Source organism: Triturus cristatus, chromosome 4_1, assembly GCF_964204655.1.
Source record: "Triturus cristatus chromosome 4_1, aTriCri1.1, whole genome shotgun sequence".
Lineage (NCBI taxonomy): Eukaryota > Metazoa > Chordata > Amphibia > Caudata > Salamandridae > Triturus > Triturus cristatus.
Window position 1 is genome coordinate 973,603,897 of NC_140585.1, and position 25,836 is coordinate 973,629,732.

The following is a 25,836-nucleotide window of genomic DNA, read 5'->3' on the forward strand; positions in this document are numbered from 1 at the left end:
CGCTCACTGAACGCCTATTTGTAATTCATGCTTCAACCTGCCCCAGTGCAAAAATTCATGACCACTAGAATCACTAATATGGCTTTGTAACCAGTTAGCACACACAAGTACACACCGTAGTTTCCATTTAGTTTGTAAAGGTGAGTTCTGCGATCTGATCCCACCCAAGTAGACTTTGTTCATCTGGTTGATGAACTCTGATGACACTTGTACATCAGTTGCCGATGTCGGTAATGGTGAGAGCTAGTTAAAGGTCGTATATCCCTGTTTCCAACCTACCTTTGTTGTAAGTGTTACTAAGAATACATGTTTTTATATGGTTGCACACCGCTGAACTATTTGCCTTTGGTAGTGCTGTAACAAGTGCTACATGCGCTCAAATGATAGTTGATTAGTGGCCATTGAAGCAGAACAGTGTGAATTGTAGGCCTGGGCGGTAAATTTCGTTCCGCTCGTGGAATTTGCGATATTTTGACATTTTCGCGTTCTGTGGAGAGCGCGAAAATGTCAAAACTTTCGCAACCTGCCGCGAAACGGAAGTATTTTCTTGTTCGCGCTTTAAAAATGCATTCTCGCGCGCGTGGTCGCGACTTACCGGGTACCTGCATTCGCCGACGAGTTTTCCTATCTGTTCGCGCGCGCCACAAGATGTTGGATTGTTGGTAGCCGGTCGCGCTATTCCTGTGAGAGTTTGCGATCGCGAACACATCATTGGGATCGCGAACTGGAAATAAGCATCGCGAGCAAGATGGCTGCGCCCATTAGCGACCGCATGGGCAAGTTGGAGATATATTTTCCCGCGAGCACGCAAAAACACATCGCGAACGGGAGAGAAAAGCAATCTCCGCGTCTTCGTGAAAGTTTTGCATGCTCGCGGAGATTTTGCGCAATTTCGCGATAATTTGCAAAAGTCAATTTCGCAAATTCCGCCCACCCTTAGCGAATTGCCCTTGCTGTACTTTAAACCAGGGCCTTTCTGGTTACACATGCATTTAAATATTGCACGTTTAAGTCATTGAGCAATATCACCAGCTGATTGGTATTGTCTTTCTTATTTCAATGGGAGCAGTGAACCAAACCTTTTGTCTATACCAGCAATAGTTTCTCCCTTTCTTTCAAGAACCAGATATAAGGAAATCGCAGAGCGCGGTGGGATTCAATTCTGTGCAGCAGGCATAGCTTCCTAATAATGATCATGAAATGAGTGCCATCACAAACAAGCATTGAAAATGCAATAGGTCTCGCCCTCGTTTGTTAAAGCAATTCTGTTTGTAATTAGGTGGCTTTTTAGCTTTGCTTTTATTAGTGTTTTTCAAACTTTCATGTACATAACATGCATATGTATGCATATATGTATATGTATGCATGCATTTATATTTGTATTTATATAGATGTGCCGATGTGTGTGTGTGTATATATATATATATGTGTGTGTTTATAGATATATTTTTATATATATATATGTACACACACATACATAAATATAAATGCATTTATATATATGTGTGCGCGTAGAGAGGTAGAGAGAGGTAAGGTAGAGAGTAGGAGAGAGAGGTAGAGAGTAGAAAGTAGTAGAGAGAGGTAGGGAGGTAGAGAGAGGCGGGTAGAGGTAGAGGGAGGTAGGTAGAGATGTAGAGAGGTAGAGGGGTAGAGATATAGAGAGGTGTAGAGGTAGAGGGGTAGAGGCAGAGAGAGAGGTAGAGATGTGTAGAGGTAGAGAGTAGTAGAGAGAGAGAGGTAGAGAGTAGTAGAGAGAGAGGTAGAGAGTAGTAGAGAGAGAGGTAGGGAGTGAGTAGTAGAGAGTGAGTAGTAGAGTGAGTAGTGGAGAGTGAGGAATAGAGTGTGGTAGAGTGAGGAATAGAGTGTGGTAGAGTGAGTAGTAGAGAGTACTAGAGAGTACTAGAGAAAGAGTAGTAGAGAAAGAGTAGTAGAGTGTAGAATGAGTAGTAGAGTGTAGTGTAGAGTGAGTAGTAGAGTGCACTATGGCCCATGACCCGCTGGCTACGCTACTAATCGGAGACACCTCAGACATGCCTCCTACGATGCTCATGGCATCAGTGGTAGTCTTGCCAAAGCTTCGCAAGGTTGGTAGGCACTGTGCCCCATACAGGCCTATCTCCCTGTTGAGCATCGATCTTAAGATCTTTACCGGGATATTGGCGGCCAGGCTGGGCTCGTTGATGCCTAGACTAATAGAGCCAGATCAGGTTGGATTTGTGGCGACAAGACAGTGCAGCGATAACACCAGGAGGCTGCTCCACCTCCTGGACAAGGCGCACCGCCAACCAGTGGAACGGGTTGCGCTATCTGTCGACGCTGAAAAGGTGTTCGACAGGGTACACTGGCCCTTCTTAGAGACCACTTTGGAGCAGTTTGGGATATGGTGTCTATTTCGCAGATGGGTGCTCAGCGGATATAGCCACCCCTCGGCCACTGCTCGAGTGAATGGCTTCACGTCTGACCTCTTCCCGATTGCTAGAGGCACGCGGCAGGGCTGCCCGCTCTCCCCACTCCTGTTTGGCCTCTCTATGGGCCGCTTGCCCAGTGGGTTTGGGCAGATCAGCGGGGTTCTTTTTGGAAAGGAGAGGCACACCATTAGCCTGTACACTGATGATATCATCGCCACGCTGAAGTCCCCAGAGGCGTCTCTGATAGACTTACATTTCCCCTCAAATCCCACAAGGGGAGGCAAATGGGTATAGCCCTGGGGGCTGCACTACAGAATATATTGTCAATATGGGGCTCAGGGCACATTCGATGCAGGGGTGGCTGCACAGGTTGTGGTACGTGCTGGGTATGGAGTGTATCTCTTTCTCTCTCCAGGGTGAGAGCTTCTTTTGCAGAATTGTGGCGCCCTTTCATCGCCCTCCTATGCTCCGAATTTCGTGAACTTGCCTGCCCTAGGTACATGCGCCTACTGCGCCTCTCTGCACTATCGCAAGATACCAATCAGTCTCAGGACCGCTAATTTGCTAGTTGTCAGGCTTAGATTCTTCCTTAGTAGCAACAGGGGCGAGGGGAAGGGTGTGTGACAAGAGGGAAGGGGGAGGTTGGGTTGTTTTTCTTAATTGTTCTTGATGCACTTTGTAGCGTTTTGATTGCTTATGGCCCACAAGCTGGGCAGTATTGCTCGATGCAACTTGTTTTGTCCTTCTATTCTTTCAAACCAATAAAAAGATTTAAACCTAAAACTTGTAAATGGGATATCTACGTGAGTAACCTTATTATTAAAAGGAATAGTAGCTAAAATAAAATCAATAGTAGATTCATAACCATTTTGTCGGAAGGTTTTCCCTGGATGGCCTGTTAGTGAGTTCAGGCTATTACAATGTTCCCGGTGTATAGCATTCTATTTAGGCTATTTCTGTATTCATTGTGGGCAAAATGATAGATCGGATTTCCAATCAGGTCTTCCAGACCAGACTGTGCTTACAGAGATGTATGTTAAAATCACCCACTTTGCTGACCCCTCTTCAACTTAAATTATCCCAGATTCAAGGGAGATTATCTCGTTTGAGGACCAGGGCATTAAAAACCCACATCCTTTTGAGCTTTCACACCCTGGGACGGGCCCTGGGACTGACCTACAGTCGCAGGTGGGGAGCTAGTTATTGGAAACCGAGTGACACCACTTACATAGTAATTCGGGCCTGGTCACACAGCCAATTGGCCCGGGCGCGTCCCGTGGCGCTGAGAACGCTTTTTAAGCGCGATGTGGCGAAGCAAAGGCTCCTGGGATTTTGAGTCCATAGCGCTGCAAGAGAGGAAGCACTGCACGGCTTGAGCTTTGGTGGCTACGCCGGCTGCAGGGATGCAAGCGCTTTTTAAGCGTGATGTCGCGAAGCAAAGACTCCTGGGATTCTGAGTCCCTAGCGGTGTGGGAGAGGAAACACTGTACGGCTTGAGCGTTGACGACTACCGCCTTTTAGCCATATTTGGTCCTCTAACTGATGTTACTGTAACAGTGTTCGTGTATTTAATTTAGTGGTAATGTTAGTGAGACTGCGCCCACCAGCAAAAACAAAAGTGAACATGAGTGCAAAATGAGAAAAGAAGACTTGGCAAAATAAAAAAGTTAACTATAGAAAATAAATCCCAATTAATGCAAAAGAGAGGTGCACTTAGTGAACAAAAATAGCGCTGCTTCTCAGGCCCAAGGTATACAATGGGGTGTAATCCTAGTAGAGCCACGTTTTTTTTTATACAGAGCTGCATTAAAAAAATAAAAAAAAATAACAGATGCTTTTCGTTTTCTAAACAAAAAAAGTATACATCAGTGGGTGAGTACATGGCTTACTTAAAAGCAATGGATCCACTACAAACGTCCTACGTGGCGCTCTGATACAAATAAAACAATAGTAATCACTTTTTTTCTGGCAGATGGAATAAAAAATAAGCCACACTTGTCACTCGATAATCTAGTCGCTTGAAATAACCCAACCACAGAACAAGTAAACGAAAGGAGGCTAAATGTTGTAACATTCATCAGAAACCCCCGTAAATACAAAACTACCCTTCACTTTGAGGCGCCTACCTCTCAGCACAGATGTTTGTCAAGTGATCTTTTCTTTTTGTGCAAGTGAAATTTACTGTGCAATCAAATTGCTTGCTGCGTGAGTAGTACTACCAGAATACTAGCATAGAAAACTTTGAGCTTGTTTGAAGGGCGAAGGTTCCCCTGCTTCTCCTCTGCAGACCATGTGCCATGTTTTGTCGTACTCTCGCTGCAGAATGATTGTGGGTGTTTGATGCAGTTGCTGTAGGCTTGAGCTGTTCAGGGCTATGTTTCAGCTGTCTGCTCAAGCACTGGTGTGGGATTCTGAATCTGTAGAATCCACCTGATGTTGCACTTGGTTTGTGATTCTAACGGTGTCTCATCTCTCATTATTCAGCTGTAAGTGCCAGCCCCTCTCAAGCACTATCTCTCTCTCTTTCAGCTGCAGTGTGTGGATGTTGTGTAATCTTGCGTGAATCTGTAAAGCTTAAACCCTGGAATTGAGACCATTCAAAAAATAGAAACTGGGGGCTTGCTTAACCATATCAGACATGTTCCACTGTCCGGAAGCGCGGACCTTGGAATCCTGTAAAATCAAAATTCATATAGATGAAACTAAATGCTACCTTTACACCCAGTTAAGCCATTGGGTCATCAGTCCAACAATTAAAGCAGCAGCCATCCACGAACTAACTCTGAAAAATGTGCAAAAACAGCTGGACATGCGGATCACTGTCTAATACAATATACTGCTCAACTCTTCCCCACAACCTTCCTCACCTTTCAAAGCTCATTTGAACACAATTTGCACATAGGCGAAATAGAAATATTGACACCCCTTACCTTATGGCAAGATACCAACAGAAACTCCCATAGCAGTGCAGTTAAAAAAAAAAAAAAAAAGCCTATTACAAAGTAATTTATTAATGTTATGTTTGCCCAATGAAATTGGACAAATACTACCCTCAAGCTAGTGGGTTGGATTGGAGGGGATGTGAAGTAGGAGACATTAGGCACATCTGGTCGGATTGACAAAAAATGTAATCTTACTAGGTTGGGCTACCTCATACTTTACAACTAGTCCTTTGTTTTACTCACTCTCCGGTCCCCCAGGCTGAAACACCAAACTAAAGCGGATACTGATATGGAATTGCTCGGGATTAGCTAAGACCACTGTGGCGGAGACAGACAGAACCAGGCAGACAGATGGACAGAACCAGGCAGACAGATGGACAGAACCAGGCAGACAGATGGACAGAACCAGGCAGACAGATGGACAGAACCAGGCAGACAGATGGACAGAACCAGGCAGACAGATGGACTGAACCAGGCAGACAGATGGACTGAACCAGGCAGACAGATGGACTGAACCAGGCAGACAGATGGACTGAACCAGGCAGACAGATGGACTGAACCAGGCAGACAGATGGACAGATGGACTGAACCAGGCAGACAGATGGACTGAACCAGGCAGACAGATGGACTGAACCAGGCAGACAGATGGACTGAACCAGGCAGACAGATGGACTGAACCAGGCAGACAGATGGACTGACCCAGGCAGACAGATGGACTGACCCAGGCAGACAGATGGACAGACCCAGGCAGACAGATGGACAGACCCAGGCAGACAGATGGACAGACCCAGGCAGATAGATGGACAGACCCAGGCAGACAGATGGACAGACCCAGGCAGACAGATGGACAGACCCAGGCAGACAGATGGACAGACCCAGGCAGACAGACGGACAGAACCAGGCAGACAGACAGACGGGCAGAACCAGACAGACAGACAGACGGACGGGCAGAACCAGACAGACAGACAGACGGACGGGCAGAACCAGACAGACTGAGAGACACAGACAGACAGAGACAGACCTCGGCCCCCACCAATTATGGTGCCATAGACTCTGGAGCATAGTAGTGATAGAGAGACTCAAGGGCACTAGCGGACAGTTTTGCAAACTTGTAAGTGGATTGAGGCCCCCTTAATCAAATCTAATCAGAGGCCTTCCCGTAGTCTCATGATGTACGTTTGTGAGCTATGAATCTTCCACTGTTAAGAATAAAATATTGAAATGTAGGATGATGTATGTTAACAAGAAAATTTGATAAAGTAAGCAATTAGTCAGAAAATGTGTCTACCGGTTATGTAGTTAATAGACTGTTGGATGATCCAATGAGCTCTTGTGCTGCAGAATACGAGCAGCAGTTCTTTGTTCCCCAGCTGCGTGTGGGTGGATAGCAAGGAAATATGGACGTTAACCAATGTGACAGGTTAGGTTTGGTGATATGTTAGAAGACTTGAATAACAGGAAACATCATTTAGAAAACAATACGCGGATCTTTGTACATGTCGTTATTAAAAACTCAATAAAGAGGACATGTTAAAATACAAAAAAAACAAAAAAAACCTTGCAATATTGTTAAAGGAGGACGTTTGAGAGCATGTGTAAAGACTAACATTACTGGATGAATCCCCTTGAAGGATGATCAACTACTACATTGCCTTCCCAATACATGGACATAAGTACCTCGGAGCAATTGATATAAGAAAGAGTACAGATAATTAGTGACACCTTTAGTAACCTTTAATGGCAAATCTGTCCAAGAGCGATGTAGAAAGTTTTATGTATGTGTAGTTTATGATGGAAAACATTGAGTGCTTCAGTCTCCTCTGCAAATGTCATTCTACCTTATTGGTTCAGTGCCTTAGAAGTAGTCTAGTTCCAAACTCTTTACTGCATATGTTGTTCGATATGCTTACTCTTCAAACAAATCACAGAGGCAAGCCTTGGCCGTTTTGGGAGTACTTTCACTGGTTGAGGTTGCAACTTGCAGACTAATCGTAGCATAAAATTAACTCTGGCTCTCGAGGTCAGAGGCAGCTTTCCATCTGAGCTGGGACAATGTGCTCCACTGTTTGGCCACTGACTTTTAGTTGTCATGTAATTATTGAAGGCTATTTGTGTCTTCCCAAATGAGCTGCCTGATAGGTCAAAATGGACCAGAGGGAACCCATCACAGTAGAAATCTGGTTGATCTATTATTGTACATAGTTCTTTTCAGTGAAGGAGCCTCTGTTAGTGGGGAACCTTGATAGGAATTCTTTTGAAATTCACAGGGTCTGTGTGGGTAGGAGGAAGGAAAGGATGAGTATTTTGAGGACAGTGTTATCAGAATTTGGGAAATGAGCGTGCTTTGCTGCCACCAGCCCACGTTGTTGTAGGTGGGAAAGCTGAGTGAGGTAGAACAGGGACGGTAACATTTGCATACTACATTTGATGTGCCCCATTTGTGATACTGAAGAGCAGATGGTGTTATACCATGCGAGGCTCCAGTCATGCCGTAGACAGCACCGGGAGGATCGACACAGTATCCTGATCCATGATAAAAATGGGAGAGGGAAGAGTCACTAAAGGAAATTAATGTAACCACCCTCCCCCCAATTTATTTGAAGCACAATCTGCAGTGTGCCTGATGGGGGTACTCCATGAAATGGTTCCTCTGTTGCATGAAGTCATTAGCCCAGACTCAATGTGTTACAGTAGGTAACAGTATGCTTGTTTAGTAGAGCTACGTCTGAGTATACATACAAAGTGTTTTATAGGAAAAAAAGTACAATTGCTCTACAAAATTCAACAAAGTGAATCGGTATTGCCAAGTCTTCAGATTGTGGAAGAAATATACAGTAATCCAGTCCGTTGTATTATAGGATACAAAATGCGTTTGGTGGACCGAGAATGACAAAATCCAAAGACAGGCTCCCTATAGCACAACTTATTATTTCTTCGTGAGGGAATTATATTTTCCTCTGCTGGATCATAGAGCATGCCAGAGATGTCAGAAAGGACCTCTTCTTTTTTTGCCTGTACTTTTTATGATGAAATATCAGAGGTCCTGATCTTTGGAAGTAAACAGACCTTATGGGACTACAACTGGTGGCCGTAAATGTTGGGTACTCTTCTCTCTCCTACGCAAAAAATCTGGGAGTAATCCTGGAAAATCATCTGGCGCTGAACCCTTAAGTCAGCCTCACAGTTGTGACCTGCGTCTAGATCGTCAGAATGCTGAGAAAGGTCTTTCCTTTCATCCTTCTGTCTGCACGCAGACAAGTTGTCCTCTCACTGATCTCGTCAAGACTTGACTATTGCATCACTCTACCTTAAAATTAACAAGACAGCACCGATGAAGCTGCCATTGATACAGAATGCAGCAGCGGGACTGACCTGAGACGTCCCCAAACATTAGTCAGTGTCAGGAGGATTACTCAAACTCCACTGGCTACCTATAAAAAAGTGCCTTATGTTTAAAGCACTATGCAATGTACACAATGCCCTACACAACTCCGGTCCAGAAGGAATTAGAACCATGTTTCAGTGGTATGTTCCGACTATGAAACTTCACTCGGCGGACTGTAATTTGGTCGTGGTCCCCAGATTCTGTAAAACTAAGTGGGGAGACAGAGCCTCTTTTATTGCGGCAGCTAAGCGCTGGAACTCTTTCTCCCATGACATGACCTCCATTAATATCCATACACTCTTTAGAAAGGCTGTGAAAACCTGGCTCTTTACTCTATAATAAGGTTATACATTTTATCTTGAACACCAAGTTAGCCTCCTTGTCGAGTCTCCCTATCTTGACTCTTCATTAACACCTTGACACCCATGGACTTATGTGCGATCTATAAATCTTTTTCATGTCATCATTTCATACCTGTGTCTTCATGTGTAAATTCACAAATATTTTAATGGCTCCAGGACCTCATTTTTGAGCCACCTCTTCCAATTATGTATTGTAGATGAGGGTAGCAGGAATGTTGGAACTCAGCATAGCCCATTTGTACTCTGCTAGAACCTGCTCTTTTTACGGTTGCTAGTGTTTCCTCCCCCAACTCATATGTCAGTAATAAAATACTCTTTACTTGCCAATGACAGTATTCTTCTGCACTTGTGTTACTCATTCAAATGGCAAATGTTTCATGATGGCTTCATGTCAGAATTGATCTTACTGACCTGATAGTACCACCACGTTCTGGAAACAAAAGGCCAAAGCCTGGTGCTGATGTAGTAAACCAGTACTGGTCATGTCGAAAATTGATGGACCCACAGCACCAAATGAAAAATGGATCTGGCACTGGTGAGGTGAAGGCTTAGGTCATCCTTTGTTCAAGCCAGAGAAATATGTATTTATGTAGTGCAGAACTAGCAAGGAAGGAGCTGTACTGGTTATGGGAAATGCGTCTGTGTGGTGTACATTAAGACTAAGCGAGGGAAGACTAGTTAGGTGGGATGCCTCTTCAGACTGCTGAATGATTACAATGCAAACTATCATACTTCTTTGTAGCATGGGTATTATTTGGCAACACTGTTTCACGGATGCCTATTTTCTCTTGCGCATTCATCCAACCCACCATCAGTTCACGGTGGCTACTTGTGGCAACCTCCCCAAAGTGTTCACAAAATGTCTGGTGTTTGTGGCAGCCCTTAAACATTACAGTCAAATACATGTGTTTACATACCTAAATTTTTATTTCATAAAGGGGAACAATCCAGTGCAATGCCTTGCTTACATCCAGCATGCTGTTTCTCTCCAGCGCCCTTTAGGGTTCAGTGGCATACCATAATCTGAGAAGAGTGCTGGCATTTCAAAGGCTGCTTCCCCATTACCCGACGTTGTATCCTCCGACAATGAGAATGATCATGAAGTTACTGGGGATGACTGCCTCTTGCAGTGCTGTAGTTGTAGTACCACATGCCATGTTATGACTGCATCTGCTTTCAGGTTATATTGCTGATTTTCTCAAGCAACTGGGATTTGGAAAGGTCTTATGTTGGTACCACTTACAGTTCTGCACAAACTGCAGTGGTAGCCCCCCCCCCCCCCCCACCCCCCCCCCCAAAATGGGCAGATTCAGTGCAAGTGACCATCAACACAGCTGCTCGGCTGTTGCACTTGTATATGAAAGCTCACCATACAGTCAATGTTCAGCAAAATAGAGCTCCTTCACCTCAAGTTTATTGGAGCTATTGGCCATTCAAATAGGCCATTGATCTGTTCTCCTCTAGAATCACCACTAGATGATTTTCATTCACATGGACGATATGGCAGCAAAAGCAAGGGGGCATGCACTCACCTCCACTGTCTCGAGCAGAGCAACACATTTAGCATTGGGTGATATGCAATCAGGTTCTCTTGCTGGCGAAGCATCTAATGCGGGTAGATGACAGCTTTTCCGATTTCCTCAGGAGGATCAGGTGCACATTCAGCAGTGGCGGCTGCTGTGAAATAAAAGTGGGGGGGCAGCGCGGGGGAGAAAAAAGTAAAATAGCACTTACCTGGTGGCCGCCGGTGCTCGTCTGTTCCTCTGCTTCTCTCAGCGCTCCATGCATAGGCTCCCAGACTCCCTACACCAACCCAGACGCTGCTCTCATGCTAGTAATACCCAAAATGACAGCGGTGCTGGGATTAGTCTGAGCGGTGTGTTTTGACGCTCAGTCAGGCCCTGGGAGATTGTCTCTGTTCTCTGGGAAGAGATCTAAGTATGCATGTTGGTTTGGCCGTCCTAAGATGGCTTGCCAAACCGACATGCGCACTTGCAGCAATGCCCACCGTTCTACCTCCCTGCTGCTGTCAATTAGGAGGGCCCAGCCCTGCTTTAGGCTCAGTGAGGAAAATAAAATCTGTTGTTTTATCATTTTATTTTCCATGTTTTCCCTGCTGAGAGAGCAGTGGGGCAACGTTACTCTGCCTTAACGGAGGAGCCGCCGCTGACATTCAGTTCTTCCTCTATTGGGGCACACACACACTAATAGTCTATTTGTTTGCAACACACTATAGGGAATGGTCTGTGGATCATCTGTTCTGTCACATTTGCTTATGCCTTTTCCCCACTACATTGTGATCAGGAAAATGTTACAAGCATCCATGACACTCACTCTTTACGCCGACATTGGTAAGGCAGACTCTGTTCTTTCTAAGTTCTAACTGTCCATTTACCCTCATGAAAAGTTACAGATGCATCAAGTCTTATTCGTACAATGCAATGGCCAGCTATAGCACCCAGATATCAAATCGCTGAATTTTGCGATATGGCAGCTTCAGATATTTGCAACTTCCTGAGGATGCAAATTTCGAAGGAAGCTAAGAAATCGACAAGAAGTGGAAATATCTCCTCCCTTAATCTATATTATCTTTTGCTTTCAAAAGTCAGGGCTGCCATATTCCCTGATTAGAACCATTTGGAAGCTCTAGCAGCCTATTGACAAACTAGACGTTGTCAAACTGCTTTCAAATTACCAATATTTAAAGCTTTTATGGTAGGTTAAGAGGGTAATTCCTCCTAGGTTATCACTTGTATCTTCCTGAAATAACAATATTGTCCTTTCAGGACTTGCTTGTCTGCTGTTTGTGCTCCATTACTTGCCCACTGCAATTCCTTTCCTGGAAAGTTGTTTCTTAGTTACCATCACTTCTATGTGCATGATCAGTGAGTTGCAAGCTTTATCAGTGGAAGAGACTTCTGTACAAGCACTCAGACAGGTTCTCCCTCTGGATCCTCATTTCTTGCTAAAGGTTGACACTTCATCTTAATCTATCAATTGATATATCTTCCTTCTTGCCCCAGGCATTCATTAGCGCCAAGAGCTTTACAAACATTAGAGCCTTACCCACATGTACAAGGCCCCTTCCTTTGAAACTCCCTACTGCTGCCTCAAATCCGAATTTGTAATGTCATAAATTCCATATGTTCTAGCTATCTGATAGCTCATTCTTAACTGACTGCTTAAAACTTTCGACTGACTGTGTGATATGTTCCTCATGTTACCCTAGCTACTTCCCCAATTTTCTTCTCTATTGTGACCCCGCCCTTTATTGGATAGGACTTAAAAAACACGTTTGGGTAATCTGAGCATGATATAAAAACAAATAGGCAAAATAAAAATGTTCATCTTGATGGCTTAAATACTTAAGAATAATGTATGAATCAGGATTAATGTCTTAACCCCTGCTTTTGCAAATATATATATATATATATATTTTTCCACTCGCCTTTAATTCCCAGTCTTCCATCCACTGGTTGCAGTACCATTGTCAGTGGTGCTAGGTTACTCCTGATGGTAAAGAGGGGACTTGTGCATAGAGCTCACTACCCTGTTAGCCACAGTTGAAAACGTGAAAGCCTGCTTACTGGCAATACCTACTCTATGCCCCTTCTCAACCAGTTTTAAAACCTTGATGGTATTTTACCTTTATATATACAAACCATCCGAATGGCATGGGTTTTAAAATGTTTTGTCCAAAAATGATTTTCAAATTCAGTTCTTGTAACAGCATGCCTAAAAAACAGAAGCTTCTTTAAAGAAAAAAGGTTTTGGTGCAAATATTAGGGTAACATCCATTAAAATGAATCTACATTCCTGCACTCCCAAACCATTCTTGATAAAACATTATTTTATTTATTGCATAACTTTTTTGTAGTGTGACATATCATTCTTCCTTAATCCATTGTGTATCACTTTAAGCATGTGTTTTTGCACAAGTCTTGACAAAACATCACATCATCTGTCCGCAATTCATCCCTTCATTGGTTGTGCGATACTTTCTGTTTAATCTATATGATATAGTACATTTTGTTTCTAGGAATATAAACTGAAAAAAGCAACAAGTTTTGTTTATCAATACCCATCCTGTCAAATGGTTGACACATAGCTGTTGACTGGTCCATTTCAAAGTCATCCTGTGTTTTTGAGAACTACTCTTAAACTACTGGAATTTGTAGACCCACACATCTAATGTGTTAATGACGTGGGGCAGTTGAAAGATATGAAAAAAAGTTAAGATGATTTGTGCTTGAATTGTTTACATTGAACCTGTCGGTGTTGAGCTCCCAAGTCAATCCATGTTTGCCTGACTCACTATTTAATCAACTCTGATGTGCATTCCACCCTCTAACTAATCTGCAGTCAAAGCGGAAACACAGCCACGTTATAGGGAGTGTATCGTATAGAAGAGAGAAACAGGAAATTTTGGGAGAACCTCCTGCAATGGTGAAGTTGCATAGGTGCAACTTGACCTGTCAGGGATGGTTAAATGTTCTGTACTGGATCAAGTTACGTTGAGGCTCAATTTGTAGACAAGACTCCAAGAATGAAGAGGACTTGTAGTTGGTGTCTTTTTAAAGTTTGTTCGTAAACTTCCCCAACACCAGGTGAGGAGCAGATCATTGTAACTCCTTCTTGTAAATGTTGAATGAAAATAGTTCTTAAGCTCATATCTTTGGTTTATTTGTCGTTTCAGTCTGAATCAAAACTTTACAATGGCTCTGATAAGGACATATCATCTGCCTCAAGCAAGCTTACAAAAAAAGAATCTCTCAAGGTAAGTCAGTTTGCAAAACAATTAAGGTGCCTGTAAAAAAAAAAAATTGCCAAATAAAATATAAAACATAATTTACTGCAGAATTTGTCAGTACAGTGGATTCCTTGAAAAGCAAAGCAAATTGTATTAAACCGGTTACTAAACAGTAAAAACATTCCACAAGGAAAACAGATATAAGTTTTGGGTCCTTGCAGTCAGTTGACTTCTTACAAAAATGCAGATGCCTGCTGTTTTACCCTGTCTGAACTGGTCCTTGCAGATACTGGCTCTTTTATATATTCACATGCTTGAATCATTCCCCGTCATAAGGCTGGGAATCCCCGGTATATTAAAACTGCAGTATAATGTGTAAAAATAGATAAAATATAGTATATAATGCAAAAAGGCCATTGGCCAGAAACAACACAGCATGTTATCAACCTCATTTGAAAGAACCCTAATTTCAGCCAATGAGGTGGAGGCGTAAGCACCTCTACTGGGTCCCGTGCTCTGCATGCCACTGGAATCAAGCTATCCTGGCTGATGAGAGGTGAAACCCCGAAACCTGTCCTAGGATGCTTGTTTCCAGTCCAGGGAGGACCTGGCTTGGCAGATTGGGCTGGACTGTTCCTGTGAGGCACAGGGTCAAGACTGATTTGCATATGGCTGGGTTCAAACTGGAATGGCATGGTGAACCAAAAAATAATGGATTATGGATTTAGGCGAAGATCTCTGTACTGGGGTGAATGTGTGACATTGTTCTGCATTCTGTCCATCAACTGTTGTTTTTGCATTCCTCCAAGCATTAAGGCAGTGCACAAAAGGAGACTTGTTTGGTTTTCGGAGCATGATTTATTTGGTACAGCGCTTGCAGCCACCTGCTCTGCTGACAAACCAAGGTCTAAGTGCTACAGAGACTCACCGGTGACAAAGGAGAAATCTTCACAGAAAATCACGTTGAGGCCATCAACATCATTCTTTGGCTTCATCATTGGCGTCGAAGATGTTCAATGACCCCATCGACGACAACACTGTTAACTCCAAGCATTCCGGCAACGAAGGCACTGTCAACGTTGAGCATGCTATCGACTGCGAAGACCATACTGTCAACAACAACCATTTTGTCGAGGCGAAAACCCGTCAAAGACTACCATTCCATTAAGAATGACCATACCGTCTATGACCATGATGTCGACAGTATCACCATTGGAATTCATGCAGTCAATGAAAAAACATGGGGGGAGATGTTTTTTCACCTTTACCGGTGAGGGATGTGCCTCCAATGCATTTATTGCAGTCAGATCAAGAAGAAGAAGCTTGTGTGCCTCACTGACCGCTTACAGCGCAACGCAAGTGGATGTGAGAAATGTCCCAGATTTTGAAGAGGACACAATGGATGATGAGTCCTACATTGAATGTGTGTGTCAGCAGCAGTAAAACTCTGAAAGTACTCAAATGGATTTAGGGCAGAAACCACCTGGATATTGCAGAGTGCTAGATGTGGTCCAAGTGCCGATGGCCTTCTTATCAATGTTGCAAGAAATGTTGGATACCATTAAGAAATTATTGCCGCAGCAACCATCTGATAATCCTAACATGGGGTTACCAGCTGTTCCCATCCTCCGCCTCCTCAACCTGCACCTTTACCAGTTTCACCTGCTAGGCTGTTTACTCTAATGGTTCTATCTATTCCGATGTAGAAGGAAAGAAAGGTGAGCAACCACTGATGATGGAAGAAATGTTGTTGCCTGAAGTGGAAACTATGGGCAATTCCCCAAGATGCTACATATGTTATCGCTACATTTCATTCATTGATTGAAAGAGCTGCCAAGAAATTCAACCTACCAATAACCTCTGTAGATCAACCATGTTTTCTATATGACTTTAAAGAGCAACCTCAGAAATACGTTAAAAACCATACCTATTGATTATGTCTGGTCAGAAGATCTGAAATTAAGAAACCTGCTACAGTTTCAGCTGTGATAGCTCATCTGGAAAAGAAATACAGAGCCCCGGGTTCAGCTTGGACTTGCTTCACTGGTTATACTAGACAGGATTCACTAATTGCTTCAGCAGCTCAGAGAAGGACCAAGACCCCAACACCACCATCAACTAGTTTGCCTTTTGATGGGCTCACTCTTTTTGATAAACATGTTGATGAAACCCTGCACTGATATAGCAAGGGCGTTAGAACTGTTGCAGTATCGCAGATTTGGGGCATCTATGTTTCATGGCTCATGGAGATCACAAAATTTCAGAGCAGGATTCAACCAGTATGGAGCTCAAGGAAGACTTTATTATCCTCAAAGACAATCTGGATGAAATCAAGAATACTCCTTTAATTGAAACCAAAGGCAAACTTACAGTTGGTCTCACAAGTACGAACCAATGATAATCAGAAGAGAGCCTGACTCCCTGCACACCCACCTCCCCTTTTTCCATCTGTCCCTCAGAAGTTGGGGGGAGAGAATTTCCCTTTTTGCTCCTGCATGGAAGAATATATAATCGGAAAAAAAAGTTTTGTAAATTGTCCGGTCAGGCCATAAGTTGAAGTTATCCAGCGATCCCTCAGTTTGTCCACCAAAAAAGGAACATCATCTTCATTTGAAGGAGATGCAAATGGAAATTCTAATGCTTCTCTCCAAGGGAGCCAAAGGTATTGTCCCCTAGTCTCATAGGAATCAAATGCTTCTATTGCAGGTTCTTCTTAATAAAAAAGAAGACAGGTTAATGGAGTGTGATCCTGGACATCCAAGAGCTGGAAAAGTTTCTAAAAAGTCATTTTGGATGCTACTCTACAAAAAGCCCTCCTGAAGATGCAAGAAATAGATTATTTGACCTTTGCAATGCTTACTTTCACATACCCATTCATCAAAAACACAGGAAGTGCCTTTGATTCCTAACAGCGGGTCAGTACTCAGTGGCGGTTTCTCCATAGGGGTGTTGACCAGCTACCTGTAAGCCATTACATCCCACAAATACCTTATATATCTATCTTCTGAAAGGCAAGAGAATCTGTGCTTCAATGCGTGGTTTATTGCAGCAATTAGCTGGAGCTTTGTATCTGAACTGTGCATGTCAGATTGGCTGGTATTTTGCTTTAGGCCAGCCTAACCTGTGTAATTCAGGCTTCCGCAGTCATTGCTGCAGGCTAGCTGGGAAGCAGAGACCCCGCCCCATCACCCCCGGATGTTCACCTGTCCCAGCCAATACTCGCACTGTTTTATGCTGTTTACTGTTATTAACTGCATGAAAGCAGTGCTTTTATTGGCTGAGATGTGTGATGCTTAGTTTCTGCATGCCTGGCATGATCAGCACTTCAGTGCAGCCAGGCAGCACGCCCGGTGCAGGTGGATTTTGAAGAGTCGGTTAAGCAGAGATGAGCGTCAAGGTAAGATGTTCGTTAATTCTGCCCCAAGAGCTCCGTATGCCTGCTAGTCCCTGTGTGACTTAAGGAAGCATTGTGTGTGCACCCCCAACAGCGACCAGTGGGTATTTATTTTTCAAGCCAAACGAGCAGACAAACCAGATAGGTTCTGTGCTTGCATCCTCTTCTACCATGAACCTCAGTTCCCATTCCTTGGTTTAAATTGCATAACGTTATTTCCAAATTGAGTAGTGCTTTAGTTTGGTCGTTCTTTCTTTTGCAATCTGAAAGACAGAACTCATATAGGCCTTAGATGCAGCTGCACCCCTCATTGAATGTGCACCAAACATACTCCTGTCCACACCCGCACTGCACATCACCTCCTTCACCCACCTAGCCAATGTAGGTGACGACACAGCTTTATATGGCTTTTTAAAAGAAATCAGCAACTAAATCACCCCACATGATCTCACCTCCACTGTTCTCCTCTCATATTCTTTCACACACTTCACTACACACAGTTTTTTTCTTTTTGTCAAATAAAAACACACCCCCTCACTTGTAAAAATACTGCTGGATATATCCAGTGCTTTCACATCAGACACCCACCTGAACGACAACAAACACAATAACATTGTCAACTTGAAAGACAAGTCTTTTAAAAACAAATTGTTTCTCTGCCAATGTAATAAGAACTCTAACACCTTTAATACGTCCCAAACAGAATTATACCTCGCCACTGGAGGTTAAGCAATCCTAATGCTTCGCATAAACCTGCGAACCACCCTATCCTGTCCAACCGATAACCCGTTCACCAACTCGCATGACCCGCAGCAATTACAGACCTGTACACATTTATTGTCCTATAAGCCAAGCCTTCTACAAATCTCTCTGTCAAATAATTTACCACTGCCACTGTGGATACTGAAATGGAATTAAGCTCTCTCTCCATGCACCAGCAAACCCATTTCTGCCAAGTCAATCTATATATTTTCCTTGTTCCTGGAGCCCAGGATTCTTTAATAAGATCTGGAGCTGCTCGTGAAAGCCCTGGGACTTCCCAGACTCTCCTGAAATTGTCCATGCCACCAACCTAATTTGTTCTGTTACAATTGAATTGTGCTCTTCTCATGTCAGCCTCCTCAGTAGATTCCGGAACCGGGATAACAGTTGGGAAGATCCACAGACATTTCCAACAAAATCGGATACCACACCTGGGCCCTCCAAAGAGGAGTTATCAACATTGTAGCCTCCTTCCTCCGTCGAACCATCATGGTCACCCTGGCAATCACTAAAAACCGTGGGAACGCATACAGACCGAGACCCATCCAAACCTAACAAAATGCATTAATCCCTGCTGATTCTGGATCCGGCTGCCAACTGAAAAAACTAATAAACCTTTTGCCACGGATCCACACCAAATGGCCCCAAAGCCTTTCCACAAGTAAAAATATTGCCCTGTCCAGCATCCAATCGTTTGAATCTCTGAAATTCAGAGACAACCAGTCTGTCACCTCATTGCTCATCCCTGGAATATGCTCTGCTTGTACACACACTCTCCTCTTCAGAGAATACTCCCAAAACACTTTAGCCAAATCCTTTGATTTCGGGCCTCCTAGTTTGTTTACATCCATAACAGCACCGAACACTTCACCTTGTTCTGCGTGAAACACTTAATTGCAAAAGAACCTGCCAACAATTCCAGGAAGTTTATATGCAATCACTTTTCCTCATCCGTCTACAGACCGCCTACCTAAACAGCACCACAACATGCACCCCAATCAGCTAAGCTTGCGTCCGACTCGATCACCCATTCCGGATTTTCCCCAAAAATCGCCTGTCCATTCCACCCTTCCTTGTTCAACAGCCAGCAATTCAATTCCTCTCTCACCTCCTCTGTGAGTATAACCACCTTAGAATACCTCAAACCACTTCTCAAATGCATAGCCTTCAACCTCTGCAAGGCACGATTATTAAAAGGTCCTGGAAAAATTGCCTGTATAGTAGAGGACAAATTACCTACCACACAAGCCAACATTCTCAAAAGATATTTTTCCTTGAAGCAATATTCTCTAACTCTTTCCTTATCCTTTTCAACTTTTCTTTTGGTAGTTACAATACTCCTTCGACCGTGCTCACTAGAAAACCCCAAAACTAAGTTTCCTGTATGTGCGTCAAGCAAGATTTCTTGACAACAAAATCCAGTAACCTGACTGTCATCCTTGTGTATTCCAAAACCCGAATTCTGCACTGATCCATGATCAATATATCGTCTAGGTAAATATTCAGTCTCACCCCTCTTTCTCTCAAGAAAGAAACCAATGGACGTAATAACTTTGTAAAACACCACGGGCAGATGAAAGACCAAAAAGAAGACAAAAACCTCTGATGTTGTTCTCAAACTGGAACCATCAAGTAAGCGTCTTTTAAGTCCAGACGAGTCAACCAGTCTCCTGTTTGCAAAATGTTCCTCAACATGTGCATACCTTCCATTTTGAAATGAGGGTATACTACCCAATCGTTTAGACTTCGCAAATTTGACTCGACGCATACCTTTGTCCTTCTTTTCCACCAAGAAGATATTGCTTACAAAACCTTTCTCTCCTTTGAAACACTCCAACATTGCTCCTTTCCCCTTTAGTTCCAATACCTCCTTGTCTACCAGTTTTGCTTGTTCCAAGCTTGAACCAAACCACGCCTGGTATCCAATCTTGAACTGGGTCATCTATAACATCAATGTGAAACCCCTGTTCTGTCTACAAAACCCAAGGATCCCTTGTTATCTGAAACCAATTGTGATAAAATTGGGCAAGTCTGCCGCCCAACTTTACTTGGATAGAAGTAAGGCCTGTCCTTACCTGATCCTCTGAACCAACTTTAACTTTGTCCTCCACGACCCCTAAAGTGCTGTCGCTGAGGGTAGAAATTAGCTGACTTTCAATAACCTTGTCCCTGTAAGGGGTCATAGCCATGGGGAAAAAGACGACCTCGTAATTCCCCGTCCTCGGCTGAGTAATTGACCCCTTGATCTCCCAGCCCATCCAAAAACACTGTCACTGAAGACTCTCCTAATATCTCTTTGAGATTATTTTATCGAAGAATATGCTGCTACAAACTTAGACATAGACTTGATAAAGTATTCGCCAAATAATAAACCTTTTGCCACTGGGCCAGCCTCATTCTTGGCCATAACCACCAATTTCAGGTCAATATTGAGTAAAATGCTCTTTCTGCGCTCTACAGGGTGCAGTATCCCTGCCCAGTAGGCAAATCGCATGTTGGACCCATTGACGTAGCTCATGTGTATCCGCCACATCCTTCTTCCCATGAGCCACTTCTACCAAATCAAACCTTTTTGCCAACAGGCCTGAAACATCCAAGAGTCGACCCTGGCACACATACGTAGGCCTTTGTCCAAACCCTTCCTTGGATCTCGACCTCCTTTGCCAGTGAATATTAGAAACTTTGGATCCAGTTCAGGTGTCACCATCACCTTATCCTCTAAAATAGGATCAGGACATTCAGATCTCAACTGATCCTTACCTCTTTAGGTATTTCTTTGCTGATCCAAGAGTGCATGTACTGTACCACATGCTGAATTGGCGACCACTCTGGAGACAGAGGATGCCTAATTAAAAAGGGGTCAAACATAAAATCCCCTGAAGAGTCAAAAATATTCTCAACTTCAGAGTCCTTATGCTTCTTTCTTCTCTCTCACTTGAGCTCCTTCCTCACTACCAGAATCATCAGATTCAGATTCTGAGGAGCAACAAATCTCTATCTCGTCACTACCCGAGACTCATCACAAAAAACAGCAGTGTGCTTACTGTTCTTCCTTGCATCTTTCACACTGTTTATTCTCCTGGGACCTTTTGTCTGCTGTCCTCGACACCACTATGCCTCGAGCTCACACTGGTACCCCGGACTGCCACCGCAGATCTACGTCTCTTTGCATTTTCAAAATCATCCACTAGATGTTTTCTTTTTTTTGCCACCTTTTCCACCTTCCTAGAATGGGAAGTCTCCACTGCTGACCAAAACCTTTCTTCCTCTGAAACTGCCTTAGAATTAGCCTTTATAGCCACTGTTTTTCTCTCCATAAGCATACTCTAGTCCTCAGACATTTTCTCCATAGCTATCTTAATTTTCTCATCAAACTGAGATCTATCTAACTGTGATTTCTCCTCAGACATCCTAAAATATACTAAACAATTTAAATGACCACAAAATGACTCACAAGCCAACCTCTCTCAATGTAACACCAATGCAAAGCAAATTATTTCCTTTCCTCACCTAACTGTCAGAAGTTCAACTTTGCCTCTACCGTCTTCTTTTCAAATCAGCTGTCACCAAAAACGTCCTTCCCAATCGATACACTGCAATGAAATGAGATTGTACTCTACCCAATCTCCTAAAATGGCTGCCATATTTACAAGAAAGTTAGACCTTCCTATATGTCTGTGTGCGAGTTTCAAAAGTCTTTGAACGCTAACTCCTGAGCATTCACAAGAAGCTCAGACCCACTAACCAGTAAGGTTTAATACTTTATTGACACGAGGGAAGTACACGATCCTAACCGTGTCCTGCCCCCCTCCCAATACGGCCTTGATGTCAAGGCCACTGCTTGAGCGAGACCGCAGGATCGGCCAGCATGCTGAGGTGACGAACCGCCCTCCCTGCACGTGACTAAGACAACGTTGCAGCAGAAGAGTAGCACCAGGTCCGTGCAGTCACGCGGCCAGCACAAGAGACTGCAGCGTGCGTAGAACAAAAACCAACACTAACTGTCCCTGGCTTCTCGGTAAGCAAACCCATGTACCGCAGCCTCGCCTGAGAAACAGAGAATATACGTTATGCCCACATCCATGTTAAAACACACAAAACCATATTCACAGTAAGCTCCATAGTTAGCCCCAAAAAACAAACTAATTCTCCTTACATGTAAATCAATATTCTATAAAAATTCACCACACGGCCCACAGAGTGCCAGGCGGCAAACCAAAACCTGGAGCACCACCCAGACCAATCCTGGCTCGAATTTTTAACTTCAGGGATCGCAACGCCATCCTCCAAACAGCAAGAGTGGCTCCGCCATTACGCATAGAGAATTCAGTAATCTCTTTCTTCCCAGACTACATGGCAGCGGTCACCAAGCAGAGAAGAAGCTTCCTCGAGGTTAAGAAAGAACTTAGGCGCAGGGAACTCACCTACTCAATGCTAATTCCGGCCAAGCTCCGAGTAGTGGTGGACGGAAAAAACTGTTTTTTCGAAACACCCGAAGATGCCCACGACTGGCTGGAGGGCTGGCGCCATGTAAATGGGTCGAAAAAAGACGGCAGGCAACAACCGCGTCGCCCTACAGATCTGACAGCACGAGACCAGTAGTTGAAGACGACCAGCCTCAGACGGCCAAGGAGGGCGGCTGACATCTACTTCGCAACAGAAATACTAAGAACGCCAAAAGCCCTACATTACAACACAACACTACTGGCGCTGGCCCACATGGGTCATGACCTATGAACTTTCTATTCTTTTCCGATGTTATATTTACTGTAACAATCTGAACTATCCAAAGTCCTTGAGCAAGGGGATTCTCAAAGTGCTCCGGATGCTCTCTCCCCACACACGCAAGTACTCTTTATCGGACTAAAGCACTCTGCACGGTTGGGATGGCGGGTAGTTGGAAATCCCTCTAGCAGATAGAGGAGGGGGGGTTTGTTTAAGTTACTGTTCAAGTTTGCACTTTTTATTTCCTATAGGTTTAATTATTTAAAGCTGATACCACACACCTGAAGGTTAGCACGCATGGAACCCACTAACTCGCACACACCGCTCCAATGCCTCACAGTTACTTCAGGGTCCTGGGGGACGTAGTTACTGACCGTGCACATTCACGGCCGGAGGACACACACAAGCCCAGCCCCCCCCCCCCCCCCTCACCTTTATATGCTGGAATGTAAACGGCTTATGTAACAAAATTAAGAGAGGGCTGATATTACAACATCTCAAGAGACATGCTCCCTCAGCGGTCTTCTTACAAGAAACACATCTGGTAGGGACAGCCACCAAAGCCCTGGATAGATGGGGCTTCAAAATGATAGCACACTCCGAATTCACATCGGGATCCAGAGGGTGGGAATACTGATTCGAAAGAGTTGCCCGCTAATAATACAGGGCACCCAGACAGATGACCAAGGACGATTTGCGGCACTTTCTTGCCAGTGGGAAGGACGAGCCTACAACCTGGTCTTGGTGTATGTTCCCCCTGCACTTCACAGCCTAGCCCTCCCAGCCTTGGGTACGTTCCTGCTTACCTCACCCCTGGGGGAACTGATTATAGGGGGTGATTTTAACGCTGTTCTTGACGCTTCCTGGGATAAACTACCGCCAAGAGACCAAGGGACTACCTCCACGCAATTGCGAGATTTCACGGACGCGTTGGGGCTAGTGGACGTTTGGCGCACACCCCTTCCCACAGTGCGCCAATAGACATATCACTCAGGAGCCCACAACAGTATGTCCAGGATTGACTATCTTTGCCTTCCCAACAAGCCTAGAGAAGGTCCTGGAGATTGCGCACCTTCCCAGAGGAATATCCGATCACTCCCCTATATTAGCTACATACACGTCACACCAAAAGGGAGGAGGAGCATATACCCTATATTCCCAGGATACCTGAAGGTCCCAACCATAGGAAAAAACCTACACAAAAACACAAAGCACTATTTTCAAGAAAATAAGCAATCAGTGACCTCTCCTAGTACATTATGGGAGGCCTACAAGACAGTCCTACGTGGACAGGCCATTTTACTAATCACTTCACACAAACGGGAAAAGGCCCGTCAGGTGCAGGAACTCGAAAGGGCAGTGAGCATGGCAGAAGACGAATACACGGGAGACCCAACAGAAGAAACAACTCACAAGCTAGCCCTAGCCAGACAAGCCTTCAGGGATCACACATGGGAAGATGCTAGGGCTAGAGTTACAAAAACACTACACACTGTATATGAAGTGGGAGACAAAGCCGGCAAGCTGCTGGCTTGGCTAGATAAAAAAAGAACGTGCCAGTCGCTGGGTGGCCATGCTACATTTGGCTTCTGGGAAGGAAATAACAGATCCGCAGGACATAGTCGCAGCAATTGCAAAACACTATGAGACAGTATACACGCCCACTACCGATGCCACTGTGGAAGAGAATCTGGCCTTTCTTAAGGACATACAGCTGCCAACGTTGGCAGCCCAAGAGGTGCACACATTGGAGGCACCGCTTACAGTGAATGAAATTACGGCCGCGATTAGGGGGCCCCAGCACGGCAAGGCATTGGGCCCAAACGGTATTCCCGTGGAGCTGTACAAAAAAGAAGCGGATAGGCTGGGCCCCTATTTATTGAAGATGTACGAGGACAGTTTAAATAAGGGTATACTCCCAAGGGACCAGAGGAAGGGGACTCTTTTGACGATCCTGAAACCAGGTAAACCCCCTCAAGGGTGCAGCTCCTACCGTCCAATATCGCTCCTTAATGCGCAAGCAAAAATATTAGCGAAGGCACTGGCGATCAGGCTCCAACCACACCTTGCATCCCTTATGCACCCCGACCAATCCGGTTTTATGCCAGGCCGTAACACGGCGATGAACCTAAGACGGCTTCGCGGCGTATTGGCCCGCATGTCTACTATTCAGGAAGAGGTGGTCATTCTATCGTTAGACGCCAGCATGGCCATTGATCGGGTGGAATGGTCCTTTCTTTTTGCTGTGCTACAACACTTTGGCTTTGGCCCCAAGTTCTGTGCCTAGGTACGACTCCTATATACGCAACCCATGGCACACGTAGTAGTTAATGGTCGAGTCTCAGACGACTTCCCTCTGGGGCGCGGGACCAGACAGGGCTGTCCTTTGTACCCACTTTTATTTGCTTTGGAACTCGAGCCGCTTGCGGCATGGAATAGAGGGGACCCAGTTATACGAGGACTGCGGTGGACGGAGGGGTGGGAAGTCTCTATGCAGATGACATCCTATTATACATGGCTTCCCCGAGCCATTCACTCAGCTGTCTGTTAGACATCTGTGCATCATACGGCAAATTTTCTGGATACACGATTAACTGGGCGAAGTCTGTATTGTTCGTTCTTCATGGCCCCCCCCCCCCCCCCCTCTCCCCCTGCTTACCAAGAGTAGTAACAATACCACTCGGGAGGGAGGGTTCCAAATACCTGGGCATCCATGTCACACCAGATCATACTCCATTTTACGAGCGTAATCTTCTGCCCCCTCTCAGAAGACTTAAAACCGAAACCAAACACGCCAACCCCGGTCCCCAACTCCTATTTCAAAGCCGTCGAGACTGAGGTGAGCCTCCTCCTTTGGGATGGAAAGCCCACCGCATAGCAATGTCCAAACTCACTAGGAGCTGGTACGATGGCGGAATTGCCCTGCCCAATGTGCAATTGTACTATTGGGCCTCTCAACTTGCAGTAGTGAACCAATGGCTTCACGCCCCACAGGAGGAACCTGCCCTGCGGCTGGATAGACACACCCTCGATGTAGACGGACTTTTGGGCTCGCTATATAACAAGGCCAAGAAAAACACACTGATCAGCCACACTGCACATACAGTA

At 44.6% G+C, this 25,836-nt stretch overlaps 1 protein-coding gene across 5 annotated transcripts in view; it reads left to right on the forward strand.

The window, feature by feature from the left end:
* OSBPL8 (oxysterol binding protein like 8) overlaps positions 1-25,836 on the forward strand; it is a 939,874-nt gene that overhangs the window by 675,962 nt on the left and 238,076 nt on the right. For all 5 annotated transcript variants that reach the window (XM_085653858.1, XM_085653857.1, XM_085653859.1 and 2 more), the window contains one exon: positions 13,794-13,874. In XM_085653858.1, the coding sequence (XP_085509984.1) occupies positions 13,794-13,874 (81 nt within the window). The remainder of the gene's footprint in view (positions 1-13,793; positions 13,875-25,836) is intronic.